Source organism: Ambystoma mexicanum, chromosome 6p (assembly GCF_040938575.1).
Source record: "Ambystoma mexicanum isolate Mex_15411 chromosome 6p, UKY_AmexF1_1, whole genome shotgun sequence".
NCBI lineage: Eukaryota > Metazoa > Chordata > Amphibia > Caudata > Ambystomatidae > Ambystoma > Ambystoma mexicanum.
Genome location: NC_090935.1, coordinates 221,040,355 through 221,061,235, shown reverse-complemented (window position 1 = coordinate 221,061,235; position 20,881 = coordinate 221,040,355). Strand labels below are relative to the sequence as shown.

The window sequence follows — 20,881 nt, the reverse complement described above, 5'->3', positions numbered from 1 at the left end:
TGCTGCTGTGGGCCACCATTGCATGTGCTGCATTGGTGCTTGTATCTGCACTCGGTGCCCTTGTTGCATGACCCTCTGTTGAAATACCAGCAGGTCCCTGGGGTGCTCCCTTTGCCCCCCCCCCAGTGCTGCGGTTGCCAAACTGCCCTTGATTTGGCCCTGCTTTTTGCCCTCCCTGGGGGTGGTCTTCGAAAGGGGGGGTTTGTTTTTGTTAGCATTTGCACTGTCTTGTTGAGGCCTGCGCTGGTTATTCTGCCTGTTTCTACCCCTTCTGTTATACTGATCCTCTTGGTCTTTGTTGCTCCTAGCTGAGTTTTCTTTTAATACATGGAAAATATACAGTTTAGGGTCTTCCTCCTCCCAGCCCAGATCAGGGAATCTCTGCATCTCCTTCCTGAACTCTGTCATAGTTCAGCCCTGACTCCTCCTCCCCCCAAAGGTATTGTGAATCTCCAAAATTATGTGGTGGTAGGCAATCCGTGCAGTGCCCTCGTCTGGGAATTTTTCTAAAATGAAAGAGGCCTCCCAGTTCTGGATATTCTTTTCCAAGGTAAGCCTCTTTGCCCTATCTTTCTCTTCCTCTTTCTTAACTTTTTTGGAAATACCAAAACATAATTCTTCATATTCCAATAGGCAAAATATATCAATGAATTGCTTCTTCAAAATCTTTTTCTTAATTCTGCGCTCGATGTGCCATGTAATGGTCTTTTTAAAACTTCTATTCATGCTTTTGCCAGCTGTGCGCCTCCCATATTTAGTCATTTGGGGGCTTGGGGACACAACATCATTGCTAGGCCCAACCCATGCTTTAAGATGGCCCTGGCCATCCTCGCCCCCAGAATCAGATTCTGTGTCCGTGCTGTCACTCTCGCTGCTGGAGCTGCTTGAGGCATCCCTGTGCCTCTTCTTTCTCCCAGCACCCCCATCCTTGTGCCATTTTAAAAATTGTTCTAGCATTGGTCCCTAATCATTGCTTTTCACAGTACCTGATTTTGCTTTTTTTTTTGGTGCCGGTGTGGGTGTCTGAAGAGGCGGGCATGCTGCGGACATTGAGGCGCTGCTTCTTCCTGGCCAGCTGCTCCTTTTCTGCTGGATCATCATCGCCGTCATTTTCATCCTCCAGTGCGTCTGCGTTGTCAGCGTTGAAACTGGTTGATATGAGCTCCGCCATTCTTTCCTGCACCATATCCATGCCATGGACAGCTTCTGCTGCTTTGGCCCATTTTAGGAGTAGTGTTTCTTTTAGGGATAAAGCATCGGCCATCACTTTCCTCTTTGGGCCTCTGTGTGCTGGTTTGTAGTGGGCAGTTCTTGTGTTGCCCACTCGGCGTGCCTTGCTCCTGTGTGCGCCACAATATGCTGTATGGCTCCTTTTCTTCTCCTTCAAGGTTCCTGTGGTAAGTAGGTTTCTTGCTCTGTGTCTTCCTGCTTCCAAAGATTTGTGCCTCTCGCAGCGCTGCGCACTGTAGGGTTCTCCTTAACACCTGCCGGTACCCTGGTTTGGAAAGAAAAATGGGCTGGGTAGCTCACCTGTGTGCTTGCCCTGTGATGGTGTGGCCTGCTTAAGGTAAAGAGAATTTGTCCATGTGGAAAGTTCTGTGGCCACAAAACAAAAAGGTTTCTGTGACCAGATGCCTTTATAGCTTCTGCTCCGTCTGCAGGCTGCCGATTCTATAATTGTTCGTGCAGCGTCCCCGCAGTTTGTCCTGCGCTGCTGGCAGGCTTTTCCGCGGTGCTGGATGGTCTGGGGAGAAGTCCGCCCTACCGCTCGCTTCCATGTATGTAGAGCGCTTACCAGCCTGCGGGAGATGCCTCTGCTGCGGTCAGTTTCTTGCGTGTGACCGCTTGTGCCCATGGAGTGCCTCACACTGGGCCGCAGCAGTCTTCACCAGACGTGGCCTCCTGTGATTTTAAATTCCGGCTTTGCCGAAGTCAGGAATGTCAGCTGTTAGTGCGCCGCACTCGGCAGATCTCTTTTCCCGTCTCTGTAGGCAACTTTTATTGTTGCACTGCCTGGTCGCTGGAAATCTGCCTGCCAATCTTAGATATGGCAATAATTTCCCCGGTCTCCTCCGTCAGCAGTGTGCTTCGCCTGCTTTGATGAGGCCTGCGGGGCTGGGGAGACTGATGCACAGCACGGACTCGTTGAAGCCGTTATAAATAAGATGAAGCAAAATAATTGTGTTCTAAGCTTCAAAGGAGACGTCCGCTGTTCTTCTTCGTTCTGCGCTCCGTGTCGTCCTGCTTCCAGTCCTGCAACCGTCCTGCTGCTGTCACTGCAACCGTCCTGCTGCTGTCACCCGGCAAGGCGGGGGCAAGAATGAGAGGGCTACCTTGCCCCTGCCAGATATAGGTAGAATTCAGCCTGGGGGCAAGGCGGCCCCGCTATGAACTTCAAAGGTCCCTGCTCCGCATCCGCCAGGATGGGAAGGGGGGCCTTTGAAGTTGGAGCGAGGTGACAGGGGGCAGGGACTACCTGTTGTCACCTGCCCCCCTCACCTCGCTTTCCAGTACTGGTGATGCGCAGTCTGGGTCCCCTTTGTCTTGGGGACCCAGCTGCCCACCCCTACCGTGTGCATGCCAAGTGGGGCAGCTCCGGACCTTGCACAAACCTCCCACCTCCCAGCTTACGGCCCCGGGCCTCCCATCCGGGGGGGCCTGGTGTATTCACTCCTCCAGTGCCAGGTTAATGGGTTTCAGTTACCCAGCGCACTGTGTAGCCTCAGATCGCTTGTGTGAGGAGATTCGGCCCACACGCCGATGTAGTAATGAGCCTGGTCACCTGTGAGATGCAGTGGAGCTCCGCCCCCCAAAGGGGGAGCCATTCTGCTTACACCACTCTGCATGCATGTTCCGGGACTTGAAGTAAAGCGCGTCACCCGCTCAGTCTGGAGCAGCTATGCAGCGGCTAACTGGTTACTGAAATTAAGACGGCGCTTCGCACGGACGCCCACTGCAGTACAATTAAACTCTAAAATTCGGCAATACACTATTGCACAGTTTTGCTTGCACGTGCGTTTTCATATACTGCTATTACAGTCAAAACTAATGATATGCATGATCTAACACACCAATATAAAGCGTATGTCGCGCTCTACAGTAAAGATATGAACCTATCTTGCTGAAGAGCAGGAAGAGAAGAGGTCAAGTTAAGGAAAGGAAGTGGCTAGAGGCCAAGGACAGGAAATAGAATGGACTACAGAAAAGTGGTTGAAGAAAGGGAAATATAGTTCCTAAAACAAAAAAGACAAAAAAAAGAAAATGAGAAATTGATGTCATTGAAACTGCTGAACAGTAGAGTAGATTAAAAGAAGTTGAAGCATAATGGTCGCGTCTGGTCTTGACATATTAATGTGAATGAGTACCACTGAAAAACTTGTCTCATGAGAACTGTGGGCGTGCATTTCATTTTCATCAAAATCTTTTGTTTAAATGCAGGATTTATGGATGGAATGTGTCAATATTGAACAACTGCATTATGAGTTTCAAGAAGCTGTTAATATTTGGACTGAAGTTAAATCTGATTTGGAGAACCTCTCGAGCACGTCAGCATCATCTACTGATTTCACTGACCCATTTGAAGGTTTGTTAGAACTTAAGCATGCATAGTGCTTAAGTGAGACTATTGCAGTCTGCCAATGTTTGTAACTCTATTGTTGTAAACAGTTCCTGATTTCTAATACCATCTTGGGGAAACGGTTAATTGGAGATATGTTGTGGGTGACCTTTCCTGTCCTACTTCACCCCATTATTGATCGGTGTAAATGTTTGTTTTGTGACTGAGAGCTGATGAGTAAATGTGCACATTTCAATTGTCAATTTATTTCTCAACAACCATGGCTGAAAATGTGAATTTATAACGCGATTAGCAGTCTTTACCAGTGACAAGTATTTAAAGACAGTTCAAGGTGTTTTACTTCTTATTTACTTCTTATTTGTGGGCCGTAGGGCCATCCCTCTCTCGCTCGCTCTCTTCTGAATTTGACATATCTTGCTAAACCAGGCATCCGTAACCCCCGATTAGTGCTAGAGAATGTTGACTCCTACTGTCTAATATCAGTCTTCTGCTACAGGAGGTACCCTAAGAGTCTGGCTCTAGCATCTCCCTCAGGAACAATCTAACTGCCCCTACTCTAGCCAGGGTTAGTTTTCTAATGCAATAGGAATAGTACCTTGGACTTACACTTTGGGGTCTAGCTTGTTCAGGTATGCCCACGCTCGCCTCTTCCCTCCTGCTGGCACTACAGCACACCTTCGCCTTACTCTTTCCACCAATCTTCTTCCCCTCTGATGTTTACTCCTCCTAGTTCTCGCCTCCACCCTTTGATGTTACTCCTATTACTTCTCCTCTCTGTTACTACTCCCCTCCTCCACACTATTACTCCCTTCCCAATATTGCTCTTCATTGCTACTATTCTCCTCCTCCCACTACTGCTCTCCTCAATTCACTAACCTCTCTATACACTTGTCATAGAAACACGCACACTCACACTGCAGAACCACTTCCACTCCTACCCTCACCTGCTCAGCAAATTACCTCCACAAACCGCCACTCCCACCTTCCTTCTGCTCGTGTTTTGGTCATCCTACACCTCCACCCCAGACTTCACCCGAAAAACCCACACTTTCTGCTTCCTGTTCCTCCTTTATTTTCTCCCCTTCCCCTAATTTTTGCTCCTTCTCCCTGACCAATATCCTTTGTTTTTCCACAAGGGGCGTGTGTGTGTATATGGTAAAGTCTTAAATAAGGGGCAATGCCTGCCCACTTTTCCCACTTGGGTTTCCACATACTGAGCCTGGCAGCCTGGGAAGGCCCAGATTCATATTCATATTCTGTTAATGTCTTTGGATAAGATGAGTTCCACTCTTTTTGTTCCCTGTGTCCATACGTGTGCTTGCCATCTCCCTTCGGCAAGTCTGCAAGTCCCGCAGTGCTGTCACATTGAAACACAACTCCTCTCTCCCTCGGTTGTAAAACGCCAGTGCTTCTTGTGTTCGCCAGTGCTTCTGTTTTGGTTCCACTTTGCATCAGTCTCTCTTTATGGAGCTATTCTCTCTTGCGTTTTGGAGAGGAAGCATGTTTCTCATTTGTTTTTCTTTGACTCATGAGTCTGGAGCTCTACAAAAACCCATACATATCCTGGCAAGTTTCTAGTTTTACAGGCGCAATGCTGGAGATAAGGGTCTGCATATTGTGAGACAGATAGGGTATCAAGAGATGACAGAGACAACAGATTTCAACTTCAATTTCAGAATCTTTTTTAAGTATGAGGATGGTGTAATGCCTAACTTGCCCTATAACTATGGTGGCAATTTCCCTACCTAAAGAACATTAAGGGTAGCCGGAAATGGAAACCTGTCATACCTCTCTTTTAACAGGGGAAAAGCTCAGTGTAATATAGGCTTCAGTGATAAGCATGAATTGTGCCAAATGTACAGGCTCTATACAATTTAAAAACAAAATCCATATACCAGTATCACATGTTGGCCTGCATAGCTGCATAAAGTTGCGGTCGGTGTGCCGAACCATACCGTCTTCGGTGCATGGCCTACAGCCTTTGCCCATGCACCCAAAAGCCTAGGCCTTGGGCACACTCACCGCAACGTTATGCAGCCATGCATGCGAACATGTGGCCAGGTACCACAACCCACAAACGTGATGCAGCCACCGGCACTCCTACCCAACCCCTGCACCTTAATACAGCCATGCATACAAACATGTAGGTAGGTAGGAAAATCCACAAACATAACACAGCATCCGGCACCTCTACCCATTTCCACTGACATAGTGTTTTTGTACTGCCAACCAAACCACAAAATTGTCAGACCATTGGCCCTGCACGCAGCAGTCTATTAAGTGCACATACACAATACAGCATAGTACCGTGCAGGACTCTGTAATCTGTGCAATAGCCACAGCCCAATAACATAAAACATGCACTGGAACCATGGTTTGGAACGCTATGCACTTTTATAAACAAAATATTCCAACACATCACCCAGTGGGCACACTGCAGGACTGTGGACTCCATCATTTCCATCCATGGACGCAAAACTGTAGGATGGAACAAAAATCACCACACCCATTCAACTAACAATATGTACAATGGTGACACACCACACATATGAGGCAACAATGTGAAACCTACTTGCAAGTAGTGCACGAGGAAGGTGTACGTAACTAGCATATTTTGCAGCGGAAATGCACAATGACATGGTGACACGTTGACGCCCAAGTGTTTTTCTGTCTGAATGGTGGCAGTAAATGCAACCCTGCCATACATCTCTTTCAACAGGGGTACAGCTCATTGTAACATAGGCTTCAGTGGAACGCATTATTTGCGCCAAATGTAGACCTTCTAAGCAATTCGAAAAGAAAATCCATATAGCAGTATCTGACGGTTGCCATGCATGGCTGCATAACTTTGCGGTGGGTGTGGCCAAGGCCTAGGCTCTAGGAGGCATGTCCTACAGCCTTTGGCCATGCGCACAAGAGCCTATGCCTTGGCCAGACCCACCGCAATGTTATGCAGCCATACATGTCAACATGTGGCCAGGTGCTACAACCCACAAACGTAACACAGCCACCGGCACTGCTACCCAACCCCTGCACCATAATACTGCCATGCATCGAAACATGTAGTTAGTTAGCAAAATCGTCAAACATAAGTCTCCAGCGCCTCTATCCACTTTCACTCACATAGTATTTTTCTACTGCCAACCAAACCACAAAATCTTCAGAACATTGCCCCTGCTCCCAGCAGTCTATTAAGTACACAGAACCAATACATAATAGTACAATGCAGTAATCATTAATATGCGCAATGGCCACAATATCGCATGTCCAGCCACACATCGCAGGTGCTAGGTGCATACCACGCACAAGCCTAGTACACCCGATGCCAAAATGCTCATGTCATTGGTTCCATGTAATAATGTTGCCACAAAAATCTCGCCATGCAAAAATATTGCCGAAAAATGGCCGCAACCCCCAAACTTTTTTTTTCTTTTTTTAAATTTTTCTTTTTTTTTTTTTTTGCCCCTGTCCTCATGTGTATAGTCACCCATATAATATCGCCGCAACCTTTTCCAGGCGATATTATTTACGGCGACCATATATATGGGGATAATATTACCTGTTACCATGTCATGTGCAATGCATACCTTAACTTCAATTAAGGTAGCCAGCACTCACCACACAAACAGGTCACCTCAGGACGTATCGTGCCGTAATGAAGGCTACCTGCAGTCACCATACAACCAGTCACCTAAGGAGGTCCCTGCAGTACGCACGGAAACACTCCCCCTCTCTTTCCATCCCATCTTCTCACCACCATATGCCGAAACGCAAGTTTTCCAGCCCCTTTCGGCGCATTATCCTTGGCTACACCAAAGCAGCGTTACCCAAACTTATGACACACATCACGTTTCCCTCCAGCCAACCACCGGGCGCAACCAATGTCTGCCAACATCACGCCACACTCCAGCCCAATCAGACTTTTGACCGCAGAGCAAACCGGGAAATGGAACCGCAGAGCAGTCAGATATTACTAATTTTTTGACACATACATTTTACCTGCTTTTAAAAGAAGTATAGGGCTAATTATCACCAAATCCACAAAATCACGCTTTCTGGACCAAGGCGCCACTCCTGCCGCAAATTTGGTGAAAATCCGTCCTGCCGTTTGGACTGTAGGCCTGCGCACATTTTTTTCTCCATTCAGTGTATGGAAAGAAAATATGTTTTGGGACACCTCCTATAACTTTGTCCCACTCCACAAAACGTCACCCCACTTCCCAGGAAAATTCAAAGTGCGCTGTATAGTATTTTTCCAAAGTTTTAAACTAATTCGTCCAGGGAGAGCAAAGTTATTAGCCGCCCAAAAAGTGGTCTTCCTATGAGATTAGCAAGTGAACCATGACTACACAGCTGCTACTGCAGACCGTGTAATGTGTAGGAAGTCAATACAAATGTATAAAATTCCTCTGCCGGGCCCTTGTCCGCTTTCAACCAAGAAAGTTCGGCCCTAAATAGCTGTACAGTTGTGAATGCTAATGGAACTTCAAAGTGCCAGAAATTTGACAGTTCCAGTACTGACACAATGCACTGCTCTGTCAAAGCACCTCACCTAGTTGCTTCTGATCTGCAGAACCCCCTGCTAGGTGAGTGTCACATTTGAACTTGGCCATACAATTGTGTCAGGCACCAATGAAAAAGTGGCCCACATTTGCAATGGCTTTTACATCTTTTTTGTGCCAGACTTTTTCAAATCACGCAAGTGCCAATTTTTGATAAAATGTTATGCAACTTGTGCAGTTTGCACAGTATTTACTCAGAAATAATGGCCAACTACTAGCTAAAAGGCTACTCTAAAATTGTCCTACTTTTTTTGTATTCATTTCAAAGGAATTGAAAAAACTAAGTTTTCACACCAATGGCAGAAAGTATCTACATTTGTCGGTATCCGCTTTTACAGTGCAAAGTCGCTAGGGGGCTGTGATTTCCCCTAAATGCAGGGAGAAAGTCGCCAAGTTTGCAACACTGCCCACCACACCCAGATACCTGGCTGACCAATCCGTTAGCCTCCACAGTCCCATTGCCATACCTACCAACCTGAAAAACCCTGGATGAGGCATGTGGGTTCCTGCAAATACAGCGCTATACGCAGACATATTGTGCTGTACACGAGCGTATAGTTTCTATGCAACACGCCATATGTACCGTAAACCACTTACAGAACAAGTCTAGCGTGATTGTAAAGCACCTGCGGTAGAAACTTCTGTAAAAGTATCCAAAATGTATGCATCCAAATTAATGCACATCCTCACCCACCAGCAGAAAGGACAGGTATCAATATATTGTATACAGTACTTTTGCACATATGGTATAAGTGCCTCTAAGCTACTCAGGAAACATACGTTTATTTCTCCCATCACTTACCATCAAATACCACTTGAAATTGTATGGGCTTTCAAATGTTTCATTTACCCATATCAACCATTAGAATATCCAAATAGTTCATCTTATTTTTGTCTAGCAATAGTGCAACTGTTGTCCACACTAACGTATCTCGTATAGCATTCGTAAAATGGTTGCAGCAAAGGAGCACCTAATGCACCCTACTGATCTAAACCAACTACATATATTGCATGCATGAGAACAAGGTGCCTGCCACTTACCTTGCACACTGCACAGAGTATGATATTCCGTATAAAAGCAGAAAATATTATCTGTGCATCCACAACACTAGAAATTGTAAATTTTTATAAATGAAACCAACACGTGAAATAATTGCTCCACTACTGTAGAAAGCATATATATATATATATATATATATATATATATATATATATATATATATATATATATACGCACGCAGAAAAGGTAATGAAATTTCACACACGGAAACATTTTCCTTTCCAAGCTGAACACCTTTACGAAACATTTTCTGACCCTTCTACAAGTACAAGTAACCCATTTACAAAGTAAATGCTTATACAGCAATGCACACACCTGCTAAACTGCCATCTTTCAACACACTCACAAGTGAAGCTTTTGCCCCCTCACCAACAGTACTAATGCTGCCAAGTTCTCATCCATATACAAAGCCACCCCATTACACATACATACTAAGTCCTCGTGCCAACACATCCCCCGATCCTTTTAAGTACTGTAGTCTGCAAATGCACTCTGTATGCCATTAAGAAAGATATTTTCTTTCACATTCGTAACCACCTCTGTTCTGAAAGACAGTGATGTTTCACCTTGAAAATGCAACCCAGAGTATACATCAATGTGTAACGGGCGGCACACCTCTATCAAGTCATTGCAGCAGTTCTTCAACCACTATATGAAAGGCAACGAGAAATGACATATTAATATACTACAAACTCTTAACTCAAGTCTAGTGCCAGTACACTTGGTAAGCTGCATTTCTGAACCACCTTGTAAAAGTCCTTCCACCATATGAAATTGTTGGCAACACACCATTGTAAAGTTTACTAAGGAAACAGTACTCAAACACAAAAGTTCCTGGTCCATTCAAATTTAGCAATACAAGTGGTATACATTACTATGCAAATGTAGAAATCAATGATATATTACACATGCCAGAAATTTTTTAAAACAGTTCTGTAAACGGCTCTCACCACTTGTGTTTACAAATGGTACTCCGGCACAGAAGTGCTGCAAATAATCCTACAAAGAGTTGTAGAATCTCAGGATTAAGACAGGAATTGGACTACTGTGCTAGAATGGTAAGGCCGCGTTAAACTGAGAAGGGATGCACAAAGTTCTCATGTAGTTAGTCCAAATATATGCAAACAAAAACACACCCATAGATGAAATCTTTGAGACTTCCTACATGTGGCAACATACATGCACTCTCTACAATCATGTAATTTCAGAACAAGTCCTAAAGAAACACTTTCTTTATATATCTATGCCTAACTGAGATTCCATGGCATTTTAGCAAGTGGCACAAAATGCAAACCATACCATATTGTGTAGGCCTTTCAATATCGGTATTCATTCCACCTTACATATACAAACACATAGGCAATACGTAATAAGAATGATAAGAATGCTTTCGCCATATAATGCAGATGGAAACAAAAATAACTGCACGCTTACAACCTTCACACACCGACAGGTTCCACTTGCCAACAAAACCTTCTCACCTACTAATCTACCACACAGACAACACAATCAGTTCGCTTCACTGTAAAGCAGACATTGTAAATCAAGTACAATCGGTAAATGAGTTGTAAAGTAATGTGTTTCCTTTCATGAACAAGAGGGCGTGAAATGTCCTTGTCGAAAGGCACTACAGTGCATAAAATGGCCATACCACCCACGTATGCACAGCCATCGCGCACACACTGTCAGCCGACCAACACCATTCAGTCATACAACTCTAAACATAGAGATAGCAGATAAGGCCCGTACATGTAAATTGATCTACTGTATCAGCTGTACATTCATTGCACCATGTGGAAGGTAGTAGCTTCTCTCCATGTAGGTAAAGGTAAGTTCTACGTAACCGCAACTGTATGTGGGTGGCTGTGTACATTTTTCATATTTTAAATGTGTGATACAGAGCAACTCCTTTCATGGCGCAATAGCTTATTGCACTGCCTAAACTAAGGGTTTCTTCAGGGACTAACCACAGCAAACGCAAGTTGTGGCACATTGCTTCCTAATGTGGAACAAGTAATAGAAGTGTATGCTTAACAGCTAATTTCTACTGCTCCAGCAAGTGTAAAATGTCCTTCACAACCATTCTGTAAAGGTGACCACCCTCAGAGAGATGCACAGTTGTAACAGTGTACGAAGCACCAACGTATCGTTGTAACAAGTTATCGAAAGGAGCAAAGGTGAAAAAAAAATGACTCCATAAACTAACTTGTGGCATCCATACACCAGTATAACATTGTTAGCATGCATGTATGCATTAGGTTGCGGTGGGTGTGACCAAGGCCTACCCTATTGCGGGCATGGCCTTTTGCCATGCACCCAAGAGCCTAGGCCTTGGCCTCACCCACCAGAGCGTAATGCAGCTATGCATGCCAGGATGTGACCAGGCACCACAACCCAGAAACATAACACAGACACCGGCAGTCCTACCCAACCCGCACAACATAATGCAGCCATGCATGCAAACATGTAACCAGGCACCAGAACCCACGTACATAGCACAGCCTCTGGCACCCCTACCGACTTCCATTCACATAGCATTTTACTATTTCCAACCAAACCACAAAATCTTCACAACATTGGCCCTGGCCCCAACACTCTATTGACTACAAAGAACCACTACAGCATAATACAGTTCAGTACTAAGTAATCTGCACAATGGCAACAACACAACCACATACACCATCCACTGGAACCCTATACACTTCTATACACACAGTACTTCAACACTTTGCCCAGTGGACACACCGCAGGACTGTTCACTCCACCATCTCCAGCCATGTACCCAAAACTGGAAATTGTGCTAACAATCCCCACACCGATGCAACCAACAAAGTGTACAATGCTGTCAACCCACACACCCAAGGCAACAATGTGAAACGTGCTTGCAACCAATGAACATACTTTTCGGTGCAAGGCCTGCAGCCATGCATCCAAGGCCTGCCGCCATGCATCCAAGGCACTAGGAGCTTACCACACACAACAAAGCATACTACACCCTATGTAAAAATGCTCATGCCATGTGTTATGCACTCGCCATCTGCAATTGAGCCTGCCAGTAGTAACAACAGAAAGAGGTTGCCTCAGCACCTATTCAGCCGTAACAAAGGCTACCCGCATTCACTATACAAGTTACTCGCCTAAGGACGTACCCGCAAAAAAACCCACTGCCACACCACTGTCTTCTTCCACCTAATTAAATATATCAGATGATTCACTTCTCAGTCCCCCACCCTTTCCATCCCCTCTTCCCACCACCAGATACTGCAAAGCATGTATTGCAGCCCCTTTCGGCACTGCACTGTCCTCGGATACATACATGGCGGAGTTACCTAAAATTATGACGCACATTAAGCTTCCCTCCAGCCTACCACTGGGCGTGTCCAATGGCCGCCGACATCATGCGACACTCCAGCCCAATCAGACTTGTGACCACGGAGCGAACAGGGAAATGGGACCGATGAACGGAGCCAGAAATCACACATTTTTCAAGAGGTACATTTCACCTAATTTTTAAGAAAGTACATGACGGATTATCACTGAATTTACAAAAGCACTCTTGCGGGACCAAGCCGCAGCTCCTACCGCAAATTTCATGAAAATCCGTCCAACGGTTTGACCTGTACGCATGCGCAAAGCTTTTGTCCATTCAGTCTATGCTTTGGGACCCCCTATAACTTTGGGCCACCTGGACGAAACCTTATCAAAATTCCCAAAGAATTTCAGAGCACCCCATATCTTTTTCTGCAAAGTTTGGTGAGGATTCGTCCACGGGGAGCGAAGTTATTAGCCGCCCAAAAAGTGCTTTTTCACTTTCACCATTACTTGTGTTAGCAGTTGAAATAGAAATATTTTTGTATTTTTTGCACTTTAAGGGTTAAACTTCTTGCGTTCCGCAGCTTGATGAATTTACCTATATATCAACACTATGTACTCCTTTGAAGCTTATCATATCTAACAATGGGTTTTTTTAGAAATCATTTGCACAAGCACTAAGCACTTTATGCATTAAATAGATATAGATTGTGTTCATAAATCAAACAAGTGTAGCATTAGTTTAGAAATCAATGAGTGTTTACATGAAAGTGAAAGGAATAACTGCATTTAAAATCAATGCTGCAGTTGCTAGAAGGAATGTACATGTTGACAAACAAGAATGTGAAATATTATAATATACTCTCTCCATGCACTAAGCACTTTACTCATAAATAATGGATGAGAAGCCTCTCCACCTTTTCCTGTTTTAAAATATAACGAATTACCAAAATTGGAGCTGTATAAAAAAAGATTCCAACACCTGTGAAATAATTTGTGAAGGAACTAAGAAGCCCATTACAAAATGGCCGGATACATTTACTGAACAAATGCGCAGAGCCTTATTTTAGGAGAAAGCGAAAATGGACAACAGCACCTAATGGAACCATAGAGACTGCATGTATTTGTATTTAATGGCATTGTGTTACAAATGTCTTTTTGTACGTGATCAAGCAACGGGAGCGTTGCGAAGCTCATTGTATCGTGTCTAATCTGATTTTGGATGCCTAAATACATCTGGATACTTGATTTTGAGGAACTTTGGGCTGGCATACGACCCATTTTTAGAGTGCCGTCCCCCTCTGGAAGAAGTGGAATTACTTCTTCACATTTTGAAATATATATATATATATATACTTGTCAGACTCGAGATCATCTCTGAGGTCGACAGTTGGGAAGGGAAAGGCTAAAGTGAAGCACCTAGAAGTGCCCAAAGATGAGCTGACTGATATGTTTGATCCTGAATTCTCTTAAATCAGAACAAAGTAAATTTTACTTTACTGTTGAAAGTGAACATTTTGCTTTGCCATCTTGAAACCCAAATTGAAGATCTTTGTTTTGTTGTCAAAAGTGAACAATTTTGCTATGCTATCCTGAAAACTATAAAAAAAATAATTTTTCTTTCAATACACTTCTACCTTTGTGACAGAAGGAACATTTACTTTGACTATTTTGAAAAGAAAGTCCATGGAAGAAACACATTCTTTTGCCTTTGTTGGGACTTTGGTGAAAACGAATCTTTCAAAATACCTTTTCCTGAAACAGTTCAGGGGAAGGGAAACAAAACTCTGGAGACAAGAATTGCTTTGTTGAAATGGTATATATTTATGATATTGCTTAATTTGAATGAAGTGGAAACAGAAATTCTATTGCATCCTTGTTTTTGTTTTGTACGTTATTGCGAGGGTCAGATTTATTTTAGACACAAGGTCAATTTGTTTAAGTTTTGGTTTCATAGGTGGGGGCTGTCACAACGCTTTCCTTCCGAGGTGCCTCCCGCCGGGCTCCACTACCTTGAGGAGTCTTCCATCTCGCGCTTTCCTGTATCTTTGCTCTCCAACTGGTTTGTGGTGCCTCTATCAACACTGGTGCTTTTCTCGGTTCCGCGAGGTCACAGCATTCTTTGGGCGCAGCCATTGTGGATCCACTGTGCATGCGCGGACCGCCATGTTCTTTGCTCTGCGCATTTTTATTTTTTATTTTATTTTACATTTATAAAGCGCTCACACAGCCCGCAGGCATCGAGGCGCTGTTACAGGAATTGTTTATTTTTCTTAGTTGCGTAATTGTGTTTTTTTTTGTTTTTTGTCTTAGTTACGTATTTATAACGCGCTTAAACACTCAGAGGTTTCTAAGCGCGGACCCGGGGATCGAACCTGTTGTTGCTCCGTGTCGTCTTGCTTCCAAGACGCGCACGCTGCCGCTGTGCTATCCTCCCGAGTTTGGTACTGCGAGCTAGGCAACAAGGCAACACAGGTTTGCTGTCCAAGCCTCATTGCAGTACCAGCGCTATAAAGACTTCCTGTGATGCTCGGTTCATTGCGTCTTTACACGTTTGGTTCTTGCTCCACGTTACCTGTCTCTGGAAAGACCTTGCTGGTTTACCCTTACTTTCTTCAGAGACCTTGTTTGGGACCTTGACATCGTCAGAAGTCCCACCTACTATCAACATTCCCCTCAGAGACATAGACTTTGGGACATAAGAACACTGCATGGCCTTCCCAGTCAGTGCTTGCACTGTGCCTGCAGCACGGAAATCTGGGGAGAGCCGTCCTGTGGCGTGGGGAGCTGATTCAGGATTCCCCAGTCACATCCTGGTGGGTCTTGGGTTGGTTTCTGCCATTGCCTTACCTTCTCAACACAAGACAGTCTGGTGTCAACAACACAAGCACCAGGAAAAGCAGGTTTGCAGCGCCAATGAGACACATTGATTAACAGGGACATCCTCTTTTGGTTAGGGCAAGATGGGCCTTTTTTCAACCCCATTTCTTTTAATAAATATGGCTAATGTTAAGAATCCTACAAACTTGTGTTCGTCTCTCATTGCTGACCCCTCACACATGCCACTGGAGACTACGTACATTTGGGTCCACCATAATTCTGATTGCTCCGGGTTGAGCGCAGAGAACGTTTTCATCCTCAACCTTCATGCTTGGCTGCTGAGAAACTGAGGTATAGAGAATGGGACATCTGGTGGCCTTCACCAAGTCCATTTACGCCTGTAGGTGACATAGGTTTTTGTCGTGAGACAGAGGTCTGGACCCAGTGTCTTGTCCTACCTCTAATGTTCTACATGTTTTGCTCCCTTTGGCTTGGCTGGGCCTATAGATTGGCATTGTGAAGATGTACCTACACCCCCCTTCATTCGCCTCCTAAACATAATACACCTACATACTGTGATGCAGTATGCAGTGATTCCGCCGGAAAATCTGGCCTGGGGACCTTTTCATGTGGCTAATGAAAGGCGTCCTGATCCCGACCCTAGGGGTGGTGTTCTCTTGGAGGATCACATGGGAAGGGGGGCCAGGTCAGGAAGACTGGGATGCCTCCCTCAGTTTCCCTAGAGACCAAACAATCTTAATGACCTATTGAAAAATTGAACTATGTGAAAAAAGAAATTATCAAAATATTGGGGACGCCAAGTCCCACAGTGACCTAAGTACTGGGACGAGGAAGAAGGACTCAGATGCACTAAACTGCAAGATGCAGTTTAGTGATTCTAATGACCCACACCTGAGCGGGACTTTTGAATATATAAGGCCTCCTTAGGTGCAGCCCTTTAGAAACCACCCTTTGTAGTTACAGGAGAAGCAGAACTGGGAGAGGAGAAGAGATGCCAGAGACGTGGCTGTTTTTAAAGCGGATACCGGTCCTGAGGGTCTACCATGTTTATAACGTACATTGCAGAGGTTGCGCAGTGTGAAGTGGCATTGCAGCAAGCTTTCCTTTGGGAGAGAGAGGCTCTCCTGTTAGCATGCAGCAGTGTCCCAGTGGCTGGCGGGCACCAGTGTGCACAATGAGCGAGGAAAGTCCCTTTCCTGATCGGCATGGGCCGCAGGAACTTAGAAGCAGCCTGCCGGTCACACAGAGGTGGAAGGAGAAGCATGAGCAGTGCCAGTGGTTCGCAATTGGATGCGTATACTGAAGCCGCGTTTACCAGTGACGGGTAATCCGTATGCAACCGCTGTCCATTGTTTTGAATACTGAACTAATATAAAGAAAGCATTTTGGCGAAATATGATCTTTGCAAAGAGGCAAGAAGAGAAAAGTTATAACTTTGGTTATGAAAGCCAGCACTTTTAACAAAGCAAGGAGGGGGCAATACAGAAGCCAGCTAATCAGAACCAGCATTGCCAAAGCAAAGAGGGGGCAATAATATGCAGAGCTTATAATTTCTGTTAGCTGAATAACAAAAGAACATTGTTGCCGGAAGATTGTACCTGTTGTTGGCAGAATGCAGAAGGGGCAATTGCTCAGTAAAATAATACTCAGTAAAATTACAAGCATTGCCTAAGCCAAACAGAAGCAGGAGTAAGGAAACATTGTCAACAGTTTAATGATATACACATGGGGAAACAGAAGTGGCAGGAGAGAGGCCCTCCTGATATAAAGTATTCAGGTGGAGTGTAGCCTGTGGCAAAATCAAGAGTGGAATGAATAACATCCTAAAAGAAGTTGTGAATGTCGAAGTTATTGTAAGTTAGTCTTTACTCTCTATTTGAAGTAGACCGCACCACAGAGTACTTGTGGTAGTAATCGGAGCGTTTTGTCCTGGCAGTCGAGTATACCAGGATAGGTTTAGTGGTAGTCCTGGTAGGTTTGTGGACCAGGAAGAAATGATTGAAGCACTGCATTATGGTAGGTTTTGTGGCAAAAGTCACTAAAGTGTTTATGAATTGTTGTGGAATCATCCTGCCAAACTTTATTGTTGATACAGAAGAATTATGGAAGTGTTTAGTTTTTCAAGAAGAAGTTAACTTTTGCAATAAGTGGAAAAACAAAGACTTGTCATCTAATTGAACTATTGGTTGAAGTCCAAGTGGAAAAATGTTGGAGCCAGAAGATCTTTTTGACCCAAACTTGATTACCAAAAAAGAACTGGTTTATTTGAGTTTTTGAGTGAAAATCCTGCTATGCATTTGGGGAAGGGGAACCTTGAGTTTGATGTATGTATATGTGTGAGGAACAGATTCCTTTTGTTAGTGTTTCCTTTAGTCTATTTTGATAGACCGGGAAATCCTTGTTAGGTTAGGGTCTGTGAGGCATTTATCAAAATCCTTCTACCACGTTGTCCATCTCAAATTTCTGAAAAACACACACGCACGCACTCACGCGCACACACACACACACACACACACACACACACACACACACACGTTTATGGGCTATATGGGGAATTAACCATGTTACAGTGTAGAGAGCCCGTTAACTGGGGATGGTTGCGCTGCTTACCTCTGTTCAGGAGATTCAGAATAAATCCTGTTCCCTCTTGTTTTGAAGAATGTCAAAGTACTAAAGACCGTTCCTGTGGGGAAAAATGGAGCCTGAGACTGCCCGCGACAGATAATGCCTGCATGGTAACGCCAGGCTGATCGATCCTGGAGACAGGGTCACATCAGATATGTGGTGAGCGGGGGAATTCCAGAACCCTCGGAACACTGTTGAACCCAATCCCAGGTCACCTGAAGCGGGCAGTGAGAGACATGATGCACCAGCACTCCAAGGGCAAGACATTGAGTCGAGGGTCTGCGCGAGAGAGCTGAAAGTAAGGAAGTGTGGCTCTAAAGCCACTGGGGCCACAACCTCCTTCGACAAGCAATGCCGCCAAAACAGAGCTACGTGGCCGATATGGAGGGCAGTGAAGCTCCAAAGCCCTACTGGAGAGGGTGAGGACATTATATCACAGACACAGCCAATGAGACTGAATAGCCCATAACGGGCTATGAGAGCCAGTACCCCTGGAGGGGCTGAGAGCATCACTACCCCTAAAGTTGGTGAGAACTGTGATGAATCTGAGGATGTTGTTCCTTCTCCCCTAGCGGGAGACCTTTCCCATGGGATCAGGGTGGTTGGTCCACAGTACAATAGTCCCCCTGGGGGTGGTGCACCGAGGGAGGAGAAGGATGCCCCTTTTGGGATTTGGGGCAACAATTTTCAGAGAACACGGTATACCTCTGCTTAAATACACCCAAACCCTTCTCCAAACCCTCCTTCTCCCTCTCTAGATAGGTTCAATCTGTTCTATTTTCAAGTCGGTCAACCTAACATACTTGACAGGACTAAAACACCAGAGAAAACAAAGTATATTCCATATGCTTGCTTCTAATACAATTACTGAAAGAAGATTACCGGGAGTACAAGGATCTCTCTAGAGAATCAGAGGAGCGCTCTAGCCTCTCACGGTATGCGATTGCCCCAAAGTGATACAACAATTCTACAGAGGAGTTTAAAGGCAGCTCGGCTGAGATGCTGGGGATCGCTGTCCTCGTAGCCAAGCAGATGAGAGCCAGAAGGGAAGCCGTCAACGGAGCAGAAGGAGAACCCGAATGTGATCCAGGACGGAAGGACTGCTTGGGTTGCTGCTGGGCCAAACCTTTTTGCATTGCAGGCCCCAGCAAAGCGTCAGAGAGCACAGCTGGGAAGAGTCAGATGTCTGCAGAGCCGCTACAGACCCGCCGCACACCTGAACGCTACTGGAGCCTAGAGAACAGATGCGGCTGCTCGGTGAACACTAAAGCCTGCCCAGAAACAGTAAACATGTATGTGGGTAACCCGAGAGGTGCTAGACGTCTGAGGACACAAGGGGGTGAAAGCAGAAGTTGGAACAAGAGGGTCGGAACCCTAAGAGGAGATGCTGAGTTGGGACCTGCACCCATATAAGAATTCGAGGATAAGAAGGTCTGTGACCCTAATTTATAAAGAAGCAGACAAGGAAGAATAATAGGCTTGGAACGGGAGTACAAAAAGCTGGCATAATTCTACATTGCGAGTCTGGGACCTGCACCCTTAGGAAAGATAAAAGCCAAAAGTAACAAAGAACAAGAGAGTTTGGGACCCTTGTAGAAGGAGAAACAGTCCATGGGAGGACAGTTGCTTAGCAGGAGAGTAAACCTTGCTGTTGAGAATATTGCGAATCTGGGACAAACACCCATATGGACTAATTAGGAGGAATCCTATGGTTGATAGAAAAGTGTGTCAAGTTGGTGGGATAAAGAACTGAGAATCTGAGACACACATTTTTGTGGATCACTCATTGACTTTTATCTAGGAGGATACAGTCTCAGGTGCCCAAAAGGAAGGAAAGTATAATGAGTAGGAGTCTAGAGGAAACGAGCATGACCCTAGCACTGGAGCGTTAGATTTGTTAGCATTGTTTATTTCATTTGTTTTGATTACCTGAGAGACTGGGAACTTTCCTGTTTGTGGAACCTGTGATGAACAATTTACTTTGAGAAGAGATCATCCTTGCCAGTGGATTTAAGTGGAGGGACAGAAGTAGGCTTTAAGAAACGACAGGGCCGGACATTTTGATTATGGACATCCTGACCATTTCACTAGTTTTCTTTGAGGCAGGGAAACCTCTCTTAGCTTTAGGGATAGAGAGGCCTTTTTCCAACCCTTTCCTTGATCAATAAAACTTTCTACCCATATATATGCCACCACTATGTCCAAGTCAAACTTTTTCACCCTTACAGAACATTGTACAACACCTACAACCAGTTAGGCCGGATAGCTGGTACAGGACTAACAAGAGACGAGAAATATCCAGATACCCTGGATGTGTGAGCAAGAGAGACTATGGAACACAAGGTAAAAATCCTGTTGCAAAATACAAGTGACTGAACCTTAAGTAAACATATTGCAATTAAAAACTAAACTTTGGGATATAAGCAGAACCTTGGTGAGGGGGTCAGGAGTCCCTTTCTACAAAAGGAAGACAGAACCTGGTTTGAACTGTATCTGCAGGCTGAGGCCTGAAAAATAAGGACAAGAACTGGAAATACCAGTGGGCTGAGGTCATGCATCGACCAGATAAAGCTGAGGGGAGTAGAATACTTCTATAGGCTAATTTATCTTTCTCTGTTATTTCTGGTATGGTCAGGCAATAGGACAGAATCTATTTGGGAGGAAGGATGAATTTTATTTTGTAAGGCATCCTGACGAGCACCATTTATTTTGTTTTGAAGCATAGGGAACCACCACCGGAGAGGTATGGATTGGACAGGCATTTCTTTACTTTAATAAACCTAACCCAATAGAAAACAGGTCTTCATGTCCATCTCCAATATCTTATCATATCACCCTTAAGGTAAAGTACCTGATTGTGATTATTTAAGCCAAACAGGTGAGCAAGCTCCGTGCTCTTTGTTA

General features: G+C 44.8%; 1 protein-coding gene across 1 annotated transcript in view; it reads left to right on the top strand.

Moving 5' to 3' along the window:
• Positions 1-20,881, top strand: part of EPG5 (ectopic P-granules 5 autophagy tethering factor) — a 2,517,217-nt gene that overhangs the window by 1,404,554 nt on the left and 1,091,782 nt on the right. The window contains exon 25 of the mRNA XM_069626898.1: positions 3,439-3,583. Coding sequence (XP_069482999.1) covers positions 3,439-3,583 — 145 coding nt within the window. The remainder of the gene's footprint in view (positions 1-3,438; positions 3,584-20,881) is intronic.